General features: G+C 34.4%; 1 protein-coding gene across 4 annotated transcripts in view; it reads left to right on the top strand.

The window, feature by feature from the left end:
* MAP3K7 (mitogen-activated protein kinase kinase kinase 7) overlaps positions 1-14,380 on the top strand; it is a 66,710-nt gene that overhangs the window by 11,331 nt on the left and 40,999 nt on the right. For all 4 annotated transcript variants that reach the window (XR_004422635.1, XM_033102423.1, XM_033102425.1 and 1 more), the window contains exons 2-6: positions 1,175-1,285; positions 4,524-4,589; positions 5,095-5,140; positions 6,253-6,391; positions 12,624-12,748. Coding sequence is in view for 3 of the 4 variants with exons in the window: in XM_033102423.1 (XP_032958314.1) it covers positions 1,175-1,285; positions 4,524-4,589; positions 5,095-5,140; positions 6,253-6,391; positions 12,624-12,748 (487 nt within the window). In the remaining variant the exon portion in view is untranslated. The remainder of the gene's footprint in view (positions 1-1,174; positions 1,286-4,523; positions 4,590-5,094; positions 5,141-6,252; positions 6,392-12,623; positions 12,749-14,380) is intronic.

The following is a 14,380-nucleotide window of genomic DNA, read 5'->3' as shown; positions in this document are numbered from 1 at the left end:
AGTACATCATAATTGCTGTAGAGAGAGGTTAGATTTTTCAGTTAAGGAAAAGTACTTAGATCCATTGAAAGTTGAAAGATTGCAGTAGATAGTACTAACTAAGGTCCTTTGTGATGATAAAATCTAATGATTTTGTTCTAACAAGTATCAAAACCTATTATTTTGTTGTTGTTTTAATATTATGGCAAATTTCAAATATTTATAAAAGTTGACTAGCATGAGAGAGCAGTGAACCCATGAGGTACCCATCAGTTAGCTTCAACAACATTACAATATGGCCCATCTTTATTTATAATTAAAAAAGATAACTTTAATGACATATTTCACATATCATAAGATTCATGCATTTGAAGTGTTACAGTGATTTGTACAAATTACTGAGTTGTACAACCATCACCATAAATCAGTTTTCAAACATTTTCATCACCTTGGTGCAATTCGTCCTACCCATTTACAGTTAATCCCCACTGTCAGACCAAGGCATGTCGCTAGTCTACTTGCTATCACTAGATTTGCCCTTTCTGGACATTTCATATAAATGGAATTGTACAATATTTGGTCTCTCATATCTGACTTCTTTCATTTAGTATAGTGTTTTGATGTTCGTTCATATTGTAGCATGTATCAGCAGTTTGTTTCTTTTTCTTGATAAAATCTATTTTATACGTAATACCATCTTTACGGTGTTAGGACATAATACCGTGTTGTCTAACCTTCACAGTGGACAGTGTTTTATCATCTATATTTTTATCCTTTCCCCTTCACTCTCTACCCCTACTGAATTATTTAAAGCTGTTTTCAATTTCATATATGTGATAGCTTAAAACATGGGTTATATATTCCTGCTTTTCATTTTTCCAAACTATTTTCCATCTTCTTATTCATCTTGCCTGTTTTAATTTGTTTACAGTCTCCAAGAGTCTTTTTGATTGTTGTTTTGGTTTTACTTGAGAATGAAGAAGTGTCTAGACCATAAACTATCAAAGATAGACAAGTGCATTTAATTTATCCTCACTTTAGTGAAAATTCAATTGTGCTCAGTGGCAAATCCCGACAGTGGTGATTTCTAAGACCTTCTTTAATAAGTCTTTCAGATTGGCTTCAGTGTTATATGTTGGGCTGGATCTATTTGTTTCTGATTCTCATGTTATTTTAATTGTTTTTTTAAACGCAGGTTGTTGGAAGAGGAGCCTTTGGAGTAGTTTGCAAAGCTAAGTGGAGAGCAAAAGATGTTGCTATTAAACAAATAGAAAGTGAATCTGAGAGGAAGGCCTTTATTGTAGAGGTAAGTTGAGATGTCTCTTCTGTTGTATAGTTTTTCACGTAAGATACTCTGTGAATTTAATTATGAAAAAAATTGTTTTGGAATTGTCATTTCTCTGTATACTTGAACATCAGCAATTGGGCTGAATTAAAGGTAATGCCATAGGAACATTTTTTTCATTCATACTCTTGATGCTGATTAAATTTAGGGGGAAAGGAGACTTAACTACATAAATGAATTCATCCCTGAATTGAAATATAATGTTACCCGTGTAATTCAGATCTATTTCAAGGCATAGAATTTAAAATTTAAAATAGAAAAGAAATGCTTTCTCTCCCATTATCTAAAATTAAGAAGGGAAATTTTGTGCATTCATTTTTGACTGGATATTTTTAGAAATTTAAATGAGATTATTTTAAGGGAAAATAAGTTCAAATTTGGTTTTTCCCATTTAGCATGAAAATTTACAACTCTGCTCTCTTACAGATTTGATGATGAAGAAGAATTCAATCATGAGATTATTATATTATCAGATTTATTCTGTTAATTTTCTTCTATTTTGTATATTAGATCACAATATTTCATTAAATTGATGGTTTTATTGCTTTTTAACCGCATTGGCCAATGGATAAGTGGTCTTTATCATCCTTTTGAATTTATATCTGTGATTTTATTTAATTATAATTTCAAAATAAACTTCATGATATTTTTAAATGTATAACATGGAGAAATGAGAACTTGGTTGTGATATGATGAAGTAGATTTTTGTAATTAAATGAGTTGAGAAATGCTGATGAGTGGTTTGATGGCATCATGAAGAATGACAATCTCTAGTAGTATGCTCCAGGAATCTGGCTTCAGCCTTGCCTTATTCGTAATTTTTGCTTATGATCTAGATAAGGTCATTGATCAAATACTGTTGTAGTGGCAATTTGACAAAACTAGGTAAAAGCATAAGTGTTAAATGCTAAGAAATAAAAGTCAAAAAAATCGTAAGAGCTTGGAGAAAAAAATTTTAATCAAGGTTATACATACACATATTTTAAGTTGCCAAATGGTTCTCCACGTATTCTTACTAGAAAAATTTCAATCCCTTATACCTCCTCCCTTCAAGTTTTCTGCTTCTCAGAGGCAACTATTTTGAGCTCATCCCTTAGTTTTATTTGGAGTCAGCCAATCCAGAGACACTCTGTTTGTTATACCTTCTCTACAGCATCAAGCTGTAATCTTTGAGATGATAAAGAGCCAATCACTAAGCGTTTGAAGTCAAGGAGGGAGGGGATCTTTCGGTCTAGCTTCCAACCAATCTCTTTTATTAACTGACTTGCATAGATACCTAATACCGCTGGTCCCCAACCTTTTGGAGGTTTAGAGAGCTAAATTGGGTTGCTTCTCACTTTTTCTCTTCATTTAGGTCTGCTGTGTCAGTGATTGCTTGTTACTTGCTTTCCAACTTCCAGAACTTTCACTTGCTCTTTATCCTTCCGAGTTTAGACTTGAAGAAAAGTACTTCTTAGTGGGCTTTGGGGAGGCAGCAGAAATAAATGCTTCAATTATCTGCTATCTGAAGCTCAGTGATGATTCTTAGCGAGATGAAATATAATAAATTACATGTAATAAGTGAATATGTATAATAAATAGTGACATCAATTCTTCTGTTAGGACTGAAAATTCACAGATGTTGGCTGTAGAAAAATACAGCTTTCTAGTTGCATATAGTAAAAAGATTTACATAGTGAACTTCGTATGAGCCAGCAGTATAATGTAGGTAATAGAGAAGGAGACGAGGTAGAGAGGAAAAAGCAGAAAAGGGATGAGAAGAAAGAGAACAAAGAGAGCAAGGAGGAGTTTGGGGGCATACATTAATGGAAGTTTGAGGTATAGAGCAAGAGAAATGAGTAGAGCCAAACGCTTTGCTGACCTCAATATGAATCATTGGATCAGGGAAGATTAAAACTGGAAGTAGTGAGACCAGCAGGAGAAGGCTAAAGTAATTACTGCAGCCGTTCATGTTGGAATTACTAAGCTAATGATGGTGGGAATGGAAAGGAGGGAATTAATTCAGGAGATGGGGGATGGAGTATAAGGAAGAGAGTACAAGTGCGCAGAAGGAGTGCAGATTGTAAGGCAGGTAGACCAAAGTTCACACCCTGGCTGCACCACTTGCTAGCTGTCGGGTATTTAACAGCTCACTTAACCCTTTCTGAGCCTTATCTTAAAGGTCCCTCATCTTTAAAATGGAAATGATGATATCTACCTTGCAGAGTTGCAAGAATTATACAGTATCTATAAAATGTCACCAGGGCCTGCCATAGGGTAGGTAAACTATTCAGCCATAGCTATGAAGATGAAGATGACAACCATGACATGGCTTCTTCTGGCTTCAATGACTCAACTCATTGCCACCACCTCTGGAATAGTGTCCTAAACATTTCTTGGCAAAGTTAATTTCTTCTTGTATATACTTATCATGCCTTGTTCATAACTCTTGTTATGGTACTTTGCACATTGCCTTAATTATTTGTTACATGTCTTTCCCCCAACTAAACTGTGAGAGCTCTAGGGCAGGTACGAGGTATGATCAAACAATATGGTGAATGTTTAAATAAAGAAATTTGTTACAGCAAAAGACACATTGCCATTAATTCCCCTCAAAATACTCGCCCTTGCTTCGAACACACTTATCCCATCGTTCTTGCCACTTTCTGAAGCAGTTCTGGAAGTCCTCTTTCGTGTCTTTAGTTGTGCTGTCATTGCTGCCTCGATGTCCTGAATCATTTTGATTTTGGAGGAGAGCCAGAAGTTGCACAGTGCCAGATCTGGTGAATAAGATGGATAAGGACACACCGAAATGTTTTTATTTGACAGAAATTGCCATATACCAGAAGCGATGTGTGATACGGAGCATTGTCATATTGGAGGATGATTTACCACACACTTTAAAACACACCTTCTCTCAACCGTAGCTCACACCCAACTGACTGCACTGAACAAGTTGAAACTTGTTACTAAGGTTTGACACGCTGCTTCCCTTATTGAAGATCCCTGCTTTTCCGTTGGCAGCATTCACCATATTTTCTGATCACACCTCGTATTCTGTGGCATTCTGGGCAGGCACTTATGATCACAGTGCCTGCTACATAGTAGATAGTGATTGTTGAATAATTAATGCTTTGTACAACCCTAAGATTTTAATGGTGAGGTGCAATCAGTTCCTCAAAAGTTAGTACTTTTTAAAAGAAACCTTAATTTGTTACAGCTTCGGCAGTTGTCCCGTGTGAACCATCCTAATATTGTAAAGCTATATGGAGCCTGCTTGAATCCAGTAAGTTTGTCACTTTTGCATTGTCACCTGTCTATAAAAAATGACATGGCAGATGTGTAGTTTATGAAGCTATTTTGATGTTACTTTATTTATGAAAAAATTTGTGCTTTATATATTTGTTTCTAGTCGTTAGCAGCACAGTATATTGAAGGAGTTGTCTTAGGTGTTCTCATCCAGTAACCTCATCTTCTTATGAGGCTTATGCTATTCTGTGACAGCACCTACTCATTAGCACTGGAGAAAGTCCCCAAAGATCTTGTGATTATGTTTTTGCATATATCTCCACTCTTAGACAGTGGGCCCCTAGAAGATAAGGTCTTAGATCATAGATCTAAAGTCTTAGATCATAGATACCTTTTTTCCCCCTAGTGCCATTTACATAGTGGGGACCAAAAGAATGACTTTTGATGCATTTATGAAATCAGCAGTTGAACTAAGTTATCTTTCAAGTCCCCTAAGATGTTGTCACTCTGCGGTTAATTGTTCTGGCATATGTTTCCTTTAGGTGTGTCTTGTGATGGAATATGCTGAAGGGGGCTCTTTATATAATGGTGAGTGTCATTAGAGCTGTCTTTATCTAGGAGAGTAAAATAATTGAAAAGCTTTTAATATAAACTGTAAGTTACTTAATGTTCTTCACAATTTACCTTCTGAGTCCCAAAAGGAGATCATTTAAAAAAGAAATCTGCTAAAGATTAGAAATATAAGATGCTCTAAAATTAGTATGTAAAATTTAGAAGTCTGTATCAATCTTTTAAATTGGTGGTACTTTTCATAATGTTAAAAGCATTTAAGTAAAGTAAAATTTGCTTTTTAAATAGATTTTAAAATACTTTCTAACTTTAATTTTTTTTCTTTTGCCTCTCTTAGCTTTCAGCCTCCTCATTTTAGATTTCGTTAACCATAGTTCCATTTCATTCTGCTTCATTTTATTTTCTTTTCAAAAAATAAAATTGTGAAAACTTGCTTCACAGGACATTTTAATTAGAACAGAGAAAGAAAACTGTATCATTAACTGGTTAGCTTTATAAAACAAAGCTCTTTCATCCTAAGAAACACCAACCATATATGTAAATGTATTGTCTCTTGTGGCACCATTTATGTAAAACACATTGTTACAATTTATTTTTTAAATTTATTTTATATAAAATTTTACTTATATTTACTGCCCACGTGTGCATTGTTGTTAATGGGTACCTAAAACTCCATTGTTTTATTTGGTTGAACTATTTCTAGCCTTTAGCTATTATAGAAAGCTTAATGGTAAATAGCTTGATATGTTCTTTTGTTCCCTTCTGTACTTACTACTACTCTGTATCTCTCTTATAGTACTGTTGTCATCACATTGCTTACAATTTACATAATTGTGTGAAAAACTGCTTCATTATGAAAAAGTGTGATAATGTATATTAATTTGAATGTTAATTTGAATGTGTGTATGTATAATATCTAATGAAAGTGCTATTAAATGTTAGGTATTATATGTTAGTTACCCATGTGAAATTATTAGATATTTTCATCTTGTTTTTAGAAAATAAAAACAGGACTAATGGGAGCATGTGTAAAATATACCCAATCATGTATTCTGATAGTGCCTGCATTTATCTTGTGTCTTTTGTTGTGTGCAATAAAGTTCTTTTTAGTTTATGCCTTTCTTTTGCAGTGCTGCATGGTGCTGAACCACTGCCATATTATACTGCTGCCCACGCCATGAGTTGGTGTTTACAGTGTTCCCAAGGAGTGGCTTATCTTCACAGCATGCAACCCAAAGCTCTAATTCACAGGGACCTGAAACCACCAAAGTAAGTTCTAATAATGTGGTCTCTCTCTCTCTCTCTCTCTCTCTCTCTCTCTCTCTCTCTCATTCTCACTCTCACTCTCACTCGCTGCTCCCACAAAACCCACTCCCTAATTCAAGCTGATTGTTACACATGAGTTTGTCTTTTTTCTCCTCCCTTTTGGCTGGCTCAAGAGTGTTAATTTTAACTCACTGTTATCATTTAGTCATTTATCTAAGCTTGCATTTTAGAATGTTTTCTTTAATAGGGTTTTTACCTTAGTCGAATTTTTATTTTTACTAACTTCTACCTCAGATCTGCATACATCTAGAATCTTTTAGCGTCTCTTATTTTGTGCCTGCAGTATATATTGTTACCTCTAGACAGTTAATGCCAAGAGAGCAGAGACAAGGTCCTGTCAGTTGTACTAGCTGTATCCCTAACAGCTAGTACAATGTTCATACATACAGAGTGGTTATTATTTACCCTTTCAGAGGAAGGCAAAAGGACATTTCTGGCATCTGGGTAGAATTTGAAACTATTTTGGATTTCTTCATGTTGAGGATCCTGGGACTTTGAAAGAACTTAAAAATTCCCTAAATAAGTATTTTAAAAGGCAAATATTTGGGGGATTTTAGTTTGTATAGGAACTCAAAGAAAATATACATGTGTATTTATTGTCCCCGTCTCGCTAATTTTTTTCTTCCTTATTCAGCTGTGACAGAGTAAGAAAGTCCCCACAAGTTCTCCCCTCCCCGACCCCCGGCCACGTTATTAGTCCTCAGATGAGAGGTTTTCCTTATGAAATCAGTCTCAGGTATTCCATTGTCTTGCTACTGCTTTAAAGCATGAAAGTGTCCCTTCTGGGAATAACTTGTCACTCTCGTGTCTAATCTGATTTACTCTACATAGGTTCCAACTCTTGGAATCACTGTTCTCACTAGCGTGCCTTATTTCTACTCCCAGTTTTAAACCGATTTCTCTTTTCCCAGGTCCCTGGTCAAATAATGTTTAAGCCCCAGATTCATGACACTTTTATATTTTTAACTTGACTCCTGAGGCTGTTTTCTTAGCTACCTATCTTGGCTAGTGAAGAAGAAATTACTTAGCCTTTTTTTTCCTGGTCATAGAGTTTGAGTCCTCCTTTCCTCCTGCATTAACACAGAATTGAATTATCAAAGCAAAATCATGAAAATCATAGCTCTTATCCAGCAATAAATTAACTAATAATTCAAAAGGTACAGGCAAGTATCAGGCACAGACAAAGCATACTTTTTCTGGAGGAACCCAAAACCATCAGTTACAACTCCTTCAAGTATCCCTCTTCTTCTGTATTAGAGCACATTTTGGCTTTGGAATAACAGACTAGTTATTAAACAACATACATAAAAATATCTCACCAAAAGAAGTCATTTCAGTTTTCTGACATCTTTTATATTTCATAATTACACAGCTTAAACAACTACCTCCATTCTCCATCTAACCATATCCCATAAATTTTAAATTTTATTTAACCTATTTAGTCAAAACACATATGTCCTACTAAAATCATTTGTAGATAGGGACTCTTCTTTTGCTAATACAGACCATTAGCATATTTATAAGAGTTCTGATCTAGGTGATTTCTTCCTTTTGGGTATCCTTATGTTTAGACTCATCCTACAGTATTACAAATCGTCTTTGAGGCCTCCAGTATACAAATTGGGCTTTAGAAATAGAATTGATTTTTTTAGAATGTACTGGGAAAATGAAAATTCTTTGGGATAGTTATGCTTTGAAATAAAGCACACATGCTATATATCTTGTCACTGGAAAACCTACAGATTCTGTAGTGAGGAAGAGTTCCTCAAAATGGCATGTAAGGAAGGCAGCTGATGAATCGGTTGTTTCATGCAGTAGCAACTTGTGCTATGTGCCCATTTTATTTATCTTTTGCCAGTTCTTTTGCATGTACTTCAGAAATAAATCTGTTTTTGTTCCTAACTCTGTGAGAGTAAGCCTACAAAGATAATTAGGGTCTTATTTCAGTGAACCTTGAATGCCATATTCAGGGCTGGTGAAGTATTAAAGTCTTATGAATAAAGGTGTACTAATTATAACTAACAATACAAAAGTCATTCAGAAGAATTATTGTGATATCCTGAATGTACGAGGATGAAACATGGAAACCAGTTACAGACTTCTTATCTTTGGTAAAGAGTAATAAGCTTCACAAGAACAGTGAAATAGGAAAAAGTTTTAGTTGAAATACATATAAAGGTAAATTACATTCAGCAGTCTTTCCACTTAAGTTATTATAGAAATATTTGTGACATTATGGAGATGTGAAGAGTAGTTTATCTGGCTTATCTTAGTTATATTGGACTAAAAGAAAACTAATTTTCTAAATAATTTCTCCAGTTAGAATTTTAGCACAATTATATACAGAGAATTTATAAAATTTGTAGTTAATACTGAATTGCCACATACTACTGTTGAATATTACTACCTGTAATGTGATGATGTAAATTATGTTACCCATCTTTCTTTTTGTCATCAAAAGAAAAACCTAATAAGAAAGAGTGTGCTATTTGGTTATTGTACTTGGGTTATATTGTACCTAGGAAAGTCAGAATCTTAATTTCAGTAAATTTTCTGGAAATCTTTCATTAGGTCATTTAAACTATAATAGAGTTATAGTTCTCCCCTATACACACATTCTAAACATAAAAGTGGTTTTGGGATTGAACATTTTTAAAAGTATCTTCAAAATAAGGACATTTAAAATAGGGATTATTTGTCCTTCTGTATTGGTTTATTTTACTTTATTTTCTTCAATTAAATTATGTGGTGTTATTTTTAAAATAATAAACGTTCATGATTAAAATCAAATAATATAGAAAAATATAAAGTAAGTTATTACTGCCTACCATTTCCACTCCTCAAAGGTAACCATTGTTTTGTGTGTTTTTTAAGCACGTATAAGTTACAGGATACATAATGTTGCTTTGTTTGCTTACATGGACAACTTTTCATGTATATGTACATATTTACCTCTTTATTTTTAATAGATAAATATTTCTTATTACGTCTTAAGTAAAGTGAATACTTAAAATAGAAACTATTCTTGGCCTTGTAAGCAATCTTAAAGTTGGAAGACTTGCTTTATAGAGCTGTTTTTAGGAAATACAATGCTACTGAATCATTTGACATTATAACATTCTGTAAAGTATTTAATGCTCTAAGTATGTGCTGCTCAAACTTTCCAAACCGCGCAGAACAAAGATAAGATATAATATAACTTTGGTAGGTCTGAAAGAAGGGACAGAGCCCCAAAATAAGCTTTCTTAAAGAAAGTTACATACAAATTTTGCATTCAACTTCATATATTATGCGATTTGTTTTAAAATCAACATTACAATGTTAAAAGTACTTAAACTGAATAAGCGTGATGGTCCAGGGAGATTTGCTAGCTTTAACCTGGGGCTCTGTAGGCTTCCTACCACTTATTCTATAGCATACACTAATATACTGGCGAGGTTTCATACCCTGGTTTGAGAGGCACATAAAGTTTAAGCCATGATATTTATGCATTTAAATTCTGACATCCTGCGTGTGTTCAGAGGTGTTGTATAGAAATGGGGCTTGGATTCTTATGCTCACATGATAAGAATGTTGACACTCCAGCAATATGGCAAACCAGATAAACTGAAAAACCATCCTACAACAAACACCCAGAGATGATGTATATTTCAACAAATATCCTTTTACATGCTTAGGTGATCTTACAAGAAAATAAGGGAAATCATCAGGGAAAAAGATGAAGAGAACTGAACCCTGAATTTGGGAAGCAAGCATGAAGCCAAGGGCTTTACTGTAGCCTCTGAGGTAACAGAACTGAGACCTCTGCATAAATTTAGTATCCTTAGAGGGAACAGCTGAAAGAAAAGTAAGCAAGGAAAAAATCAGTTTTCTGAGTAGGCAAACTTTTATTTCTTAACTGAGGGTCTCCCTTCATGCTATTGTGAATTTGAATTTGCCCTACTTCTACATCAAGAAAACCCCAGCAAGACAGGTTAAAAGTGCTTTGGGATTTGTAGTGTTTCAGGACACTAAGAGTGAGTGATACTCCATTTAAAAGTCATATGCTTTCAATCCAGGCCTTTTGGATTATTACAGATTAAGATTAATCAAATATGAAGTACAGTAAAAATCACCACACCCATAGGATGCAAGTTACCATGAGTGAAAGTCAGCAGAAATAACACAAGGCAGAAATAAGCCCTCAAATATTAAGACTCCAAATATTTGGAATTACCACGTATGAAGACATATATGCTTAAATTATTTACAGAAATAAAAGAAGAAATTAAAGTGTGGAAGGAATGAACACTATCGAAAATGACCAAAATAACTAAATAAAACATTTAGAAATAATTAAATTTTTAGAATTGCATACACACAATAGGTGACAAGAGAATTAGTGAGCTGTAAAGATACATCTGCAGCTACCCAGAATGCAGCGCAGACAAATACAGAGGGTTCCAAAAACATGTATATACATCTTAAGAAGGGAAAAAACTATTAAAATTGTAATACTCACTATATACCGATAATAAAAGATGAATATAAGTCACGTGCATGCATTTTTTGACACCCCCGGTAGATGAGAAAAATGATAGGTTAAGGATCATGTAGAAAAGGAAAAGGACTAACAGCATATAATTAGAATGTTCCATCTGTCTGTGACCACTACCGGAATTCTTTCTTAGACACAATCTTAAACCTGGTTTATTTGATTCCTGGCCTCCATGCCTTTTCTCAACTGAATGAGAGGCACCTTTAGGCCATCAAGCTTAGATGGGAAATACTTATTGTTAATTTGTTCTTTGCTGCAGTGCTGAGTCTTAATGGGCCTTTCTCAGTGTTATTTCCTGCTATTTGGAGAATAGAAGTGATCAGCTTTCTGATCCTTTAAAGCCACAAATTGTCACTGGAGACAAATTTTACCAAATGTTTTGCCACATCATTGCGTGGATCTCTATCTTTCCAGCCTCCTGTTTCAGATTTCTTGCTGCCTACTGCTAAGCCAACACCAAATACGTTAGATTTTTGTTATAGCAGCACCTGCTTTGGTACCATTTTCTTCTGTTGGTTAGCGTGACACCGCTGCAATAGATAAGCCCTGAAATTTCATGGCTTAACAAAGTACAAAGTTTTTTGTTTTTTTTTTACTCCTGTGAAGTCCAAAGTAAGTGGTCCTGATTAGTGGGCAGTTTTTCACATGGTGGTTCAGGATCCCAGGCTCCTTCTGTCTTGTACTTCAGACTCCTCTGCATTCAGTGGCATGTGGTGCGGAAAGGAAAGACGGTATACATGTGGGAGACTTTTATGGGCCAGGCTTGGAAGTGAAGTACTTCAGTTCCACCCTCATTTCATTGGCTAGAGTGGTCATATAGCCATAGCTAACTACTGAGAAGACTGGGGAATGGGCTCAGTGAACAGTTAACCAGTCTTCTACATTAGTCTAAACTAAAGACTCTCCTATTCTGTTCACCATAAGGTCAATAAGAACAATTCAGGTTTGCAAAAACTTGTAGACCATGATCCAGAGTAAGAAATACTTCAGTCTATAATGTGTGTACATATTAACGTATATTGAACTGAAACAACTTTGATGAAACAATATTTAACCTACTATTTGTAATGCATTTTGATATTTTCTATTTTATTTTGTAAGGTACTGTGGTGGTCTACTGAATTGATTTTTGTGATCTAGGTTTCCAGATCTGTGATCGAGATTTTTATGATTTCTATGTTATGACTAGATTTCTGCCGGTAGCTTGAAAAACATTGGGATAAGTAGATGAAGTGTAGGGGCAAGTAGTTTAAGAAGGCGTTGGTATTCATTCACTCCCATTTCAGGACACCATGATGTTGACTTACCACCTAGAAGTGTTTTAAACTCCATGTTTTGTTTTGACCCAGAGAGAACTATAATTAGGAAAGATTATGGAGATACAGATGAAGACATAAAAATGTGAGTCTAGCAGCCTTCCTAAGAGAACTAGGCTAAGGTCAATTAATTTTAGTTAATTAATATTCAGAGGAATAATTAATATTCCTCTGAACCATTGAGCTGTTATAGTGACCAGGTAACATTTCACAGAAGTTGAATTTTGCTTAACCCTTTCTATTTCTACAAATGTCTCTTATTGTAGAATCAAGTATTAGTCGTATAAACTTTGATTTTTTTAAATTTTTTTTTTTTTAACAGCTTGCTGCTGGTTGCAGGGGGGACAGTTTTAAAAATATGTGATTTTGGTACAGCCTGTGACATTCAGACACACATGACCAATAACAAAGGGAGTGCCGCTTGGATGGCACCTGAAGTTTTTGAAGGTAAAATAACAAGCATGTGATTGATAATCTGCCTTATTATTCCATGTAAATCCAATATGTGTTTATGACTTTGCCCTATTTCCATGGTTTTCTTTCTATATCGTATATAATTATAATTATATTATAAAGTTTACTGATGTCTAAGGAGGTATTAAATAAATATTGCCTTAGATCTTAAATTGCGTAGCAAGATTTCAGTTGTCTAGCACCTTCTATGCAAGTTCAAGAATGTGTACAGTTGACCCTCACTCTCAGATTCTGTAATTGCAAAATTACCTATTTGTAAAACTGTAAAATCAGTACTTATTCACAGGCATGCATAGAGTGGGGGAAAATTTTGAGTTGACCCACACAAGTTTCCAGCTGAGGTTGAAGAAAGCAAATGCTATGCCTTATTTTAGCTCTCAGACTGTTAGTTTTGTCATCTATTTAGTGCCACATTTCTTTTGCTTTTTTGTGCTTTTTGTTGGCGATTTTACTGTTTAAAATGACTTCCAAGAGTAGTACTGAAATGCTTTCTAGTGTTCCTCAGTATAAGGAGACTGATTTGTCTTACAGAGAAAATACATGTGCTAGCTAATCTTCATTCAGGCATAAGTTATAGTGCTGTTGGCCATGAGTTCAATATTAATGAATAAATAATGTGTATTAAATAAGGTGTTTTAAACTGAAACACACGTTACATTCATATATTTATCAGTTAACAAACGCGGTGAAGAGGCTTACAGGCAACTAACCCTGTATTTTCCCCTAGGAACAAATGATTCACAGTTCACTAATTCAGTGTTTATAGCAATTTTATAGAATATAAATAACAGGAATAATGGGAATCAACTGTCCTTTTATGTTGGTTTTCTAGCAATTAAAAATTGAAAGTGTAAAGTTTAAATGAGCATGCCTTAAAGAGAGTGCAAGTAATTGGAAGAAAGTATGGTACTAAGAACACGTAAAGGATAAGCTTATGTTTACTTTCTTTTACATCTCCGTATCTCACTCAAGTTCTAAAAAAGTGATCCATAAATTTCATACTAGGGTTTCTGGATAAAAACGTCAAGTTCTCTATGAAATGAGAAAAGTTGAACTGAAGATGTGTGACCTTTTTTTTTAGGATGTATGAATGCCCGTAAAATTCATGTTCGGTAATCACATTCTGATTATGGCTTGTTTCTTTTATTTTTTATGAATTTGAAGTTTATTGTTTGTTTTCAGCCAGCCAAGAGAAAGAGAAATTTGCTATGCAACTGGTCACTTGAGTGGAACCATTTTGCCATAAAATTCAATTTAAGTTAGTGGACAAGCAAGTGTTAAATTATGCAAAATTAAATAATGCCTCCTTGTTTTCAGGTTCACATATAAATACATATAATTGGCATTGCTTTAAAATGATTTGTTTAATATACCTTTCTGTGAGTTAAAATAACATAGTGTTCTTATAGTATGGAGAGCAAAAAGATTTGTTTATACAAAAGAACCCAGAAATAACTTATTGTGAATTGTTTAGAGTAACAAAGCTCAGACTATTGGGCTATGTAGAGTTTTTCTATTTCTGAAAAATGCCAGCACCTGTAGCCCACATTAGCGTGTAACATCATTGTGATTTAATGCTTACAGTGCACTGCTAAGTGCATGTGT

This window comes from Rhinolophus ferrumequinum, chromosome 3 (assembly GCF_004115265.2).
Source record: "Rhinolophus ferrumequinum isolate MPI-CBG mRhiFer1 chromosome 3, mRhiFer1_v1.p, whole genome shotgun sequence".
NCBI lineage: Eukaryota > Metazoa > Chordata > Mammalia > Chiroptera > Rhinolophidae > Rhinolophus > Rhinolophus ferrumequinum.
The sequence above is the reverse complement of the archived record's forward strand: the minus strand, read 5'-3'. Positions and strand labels throughout refer to the sequence as shown.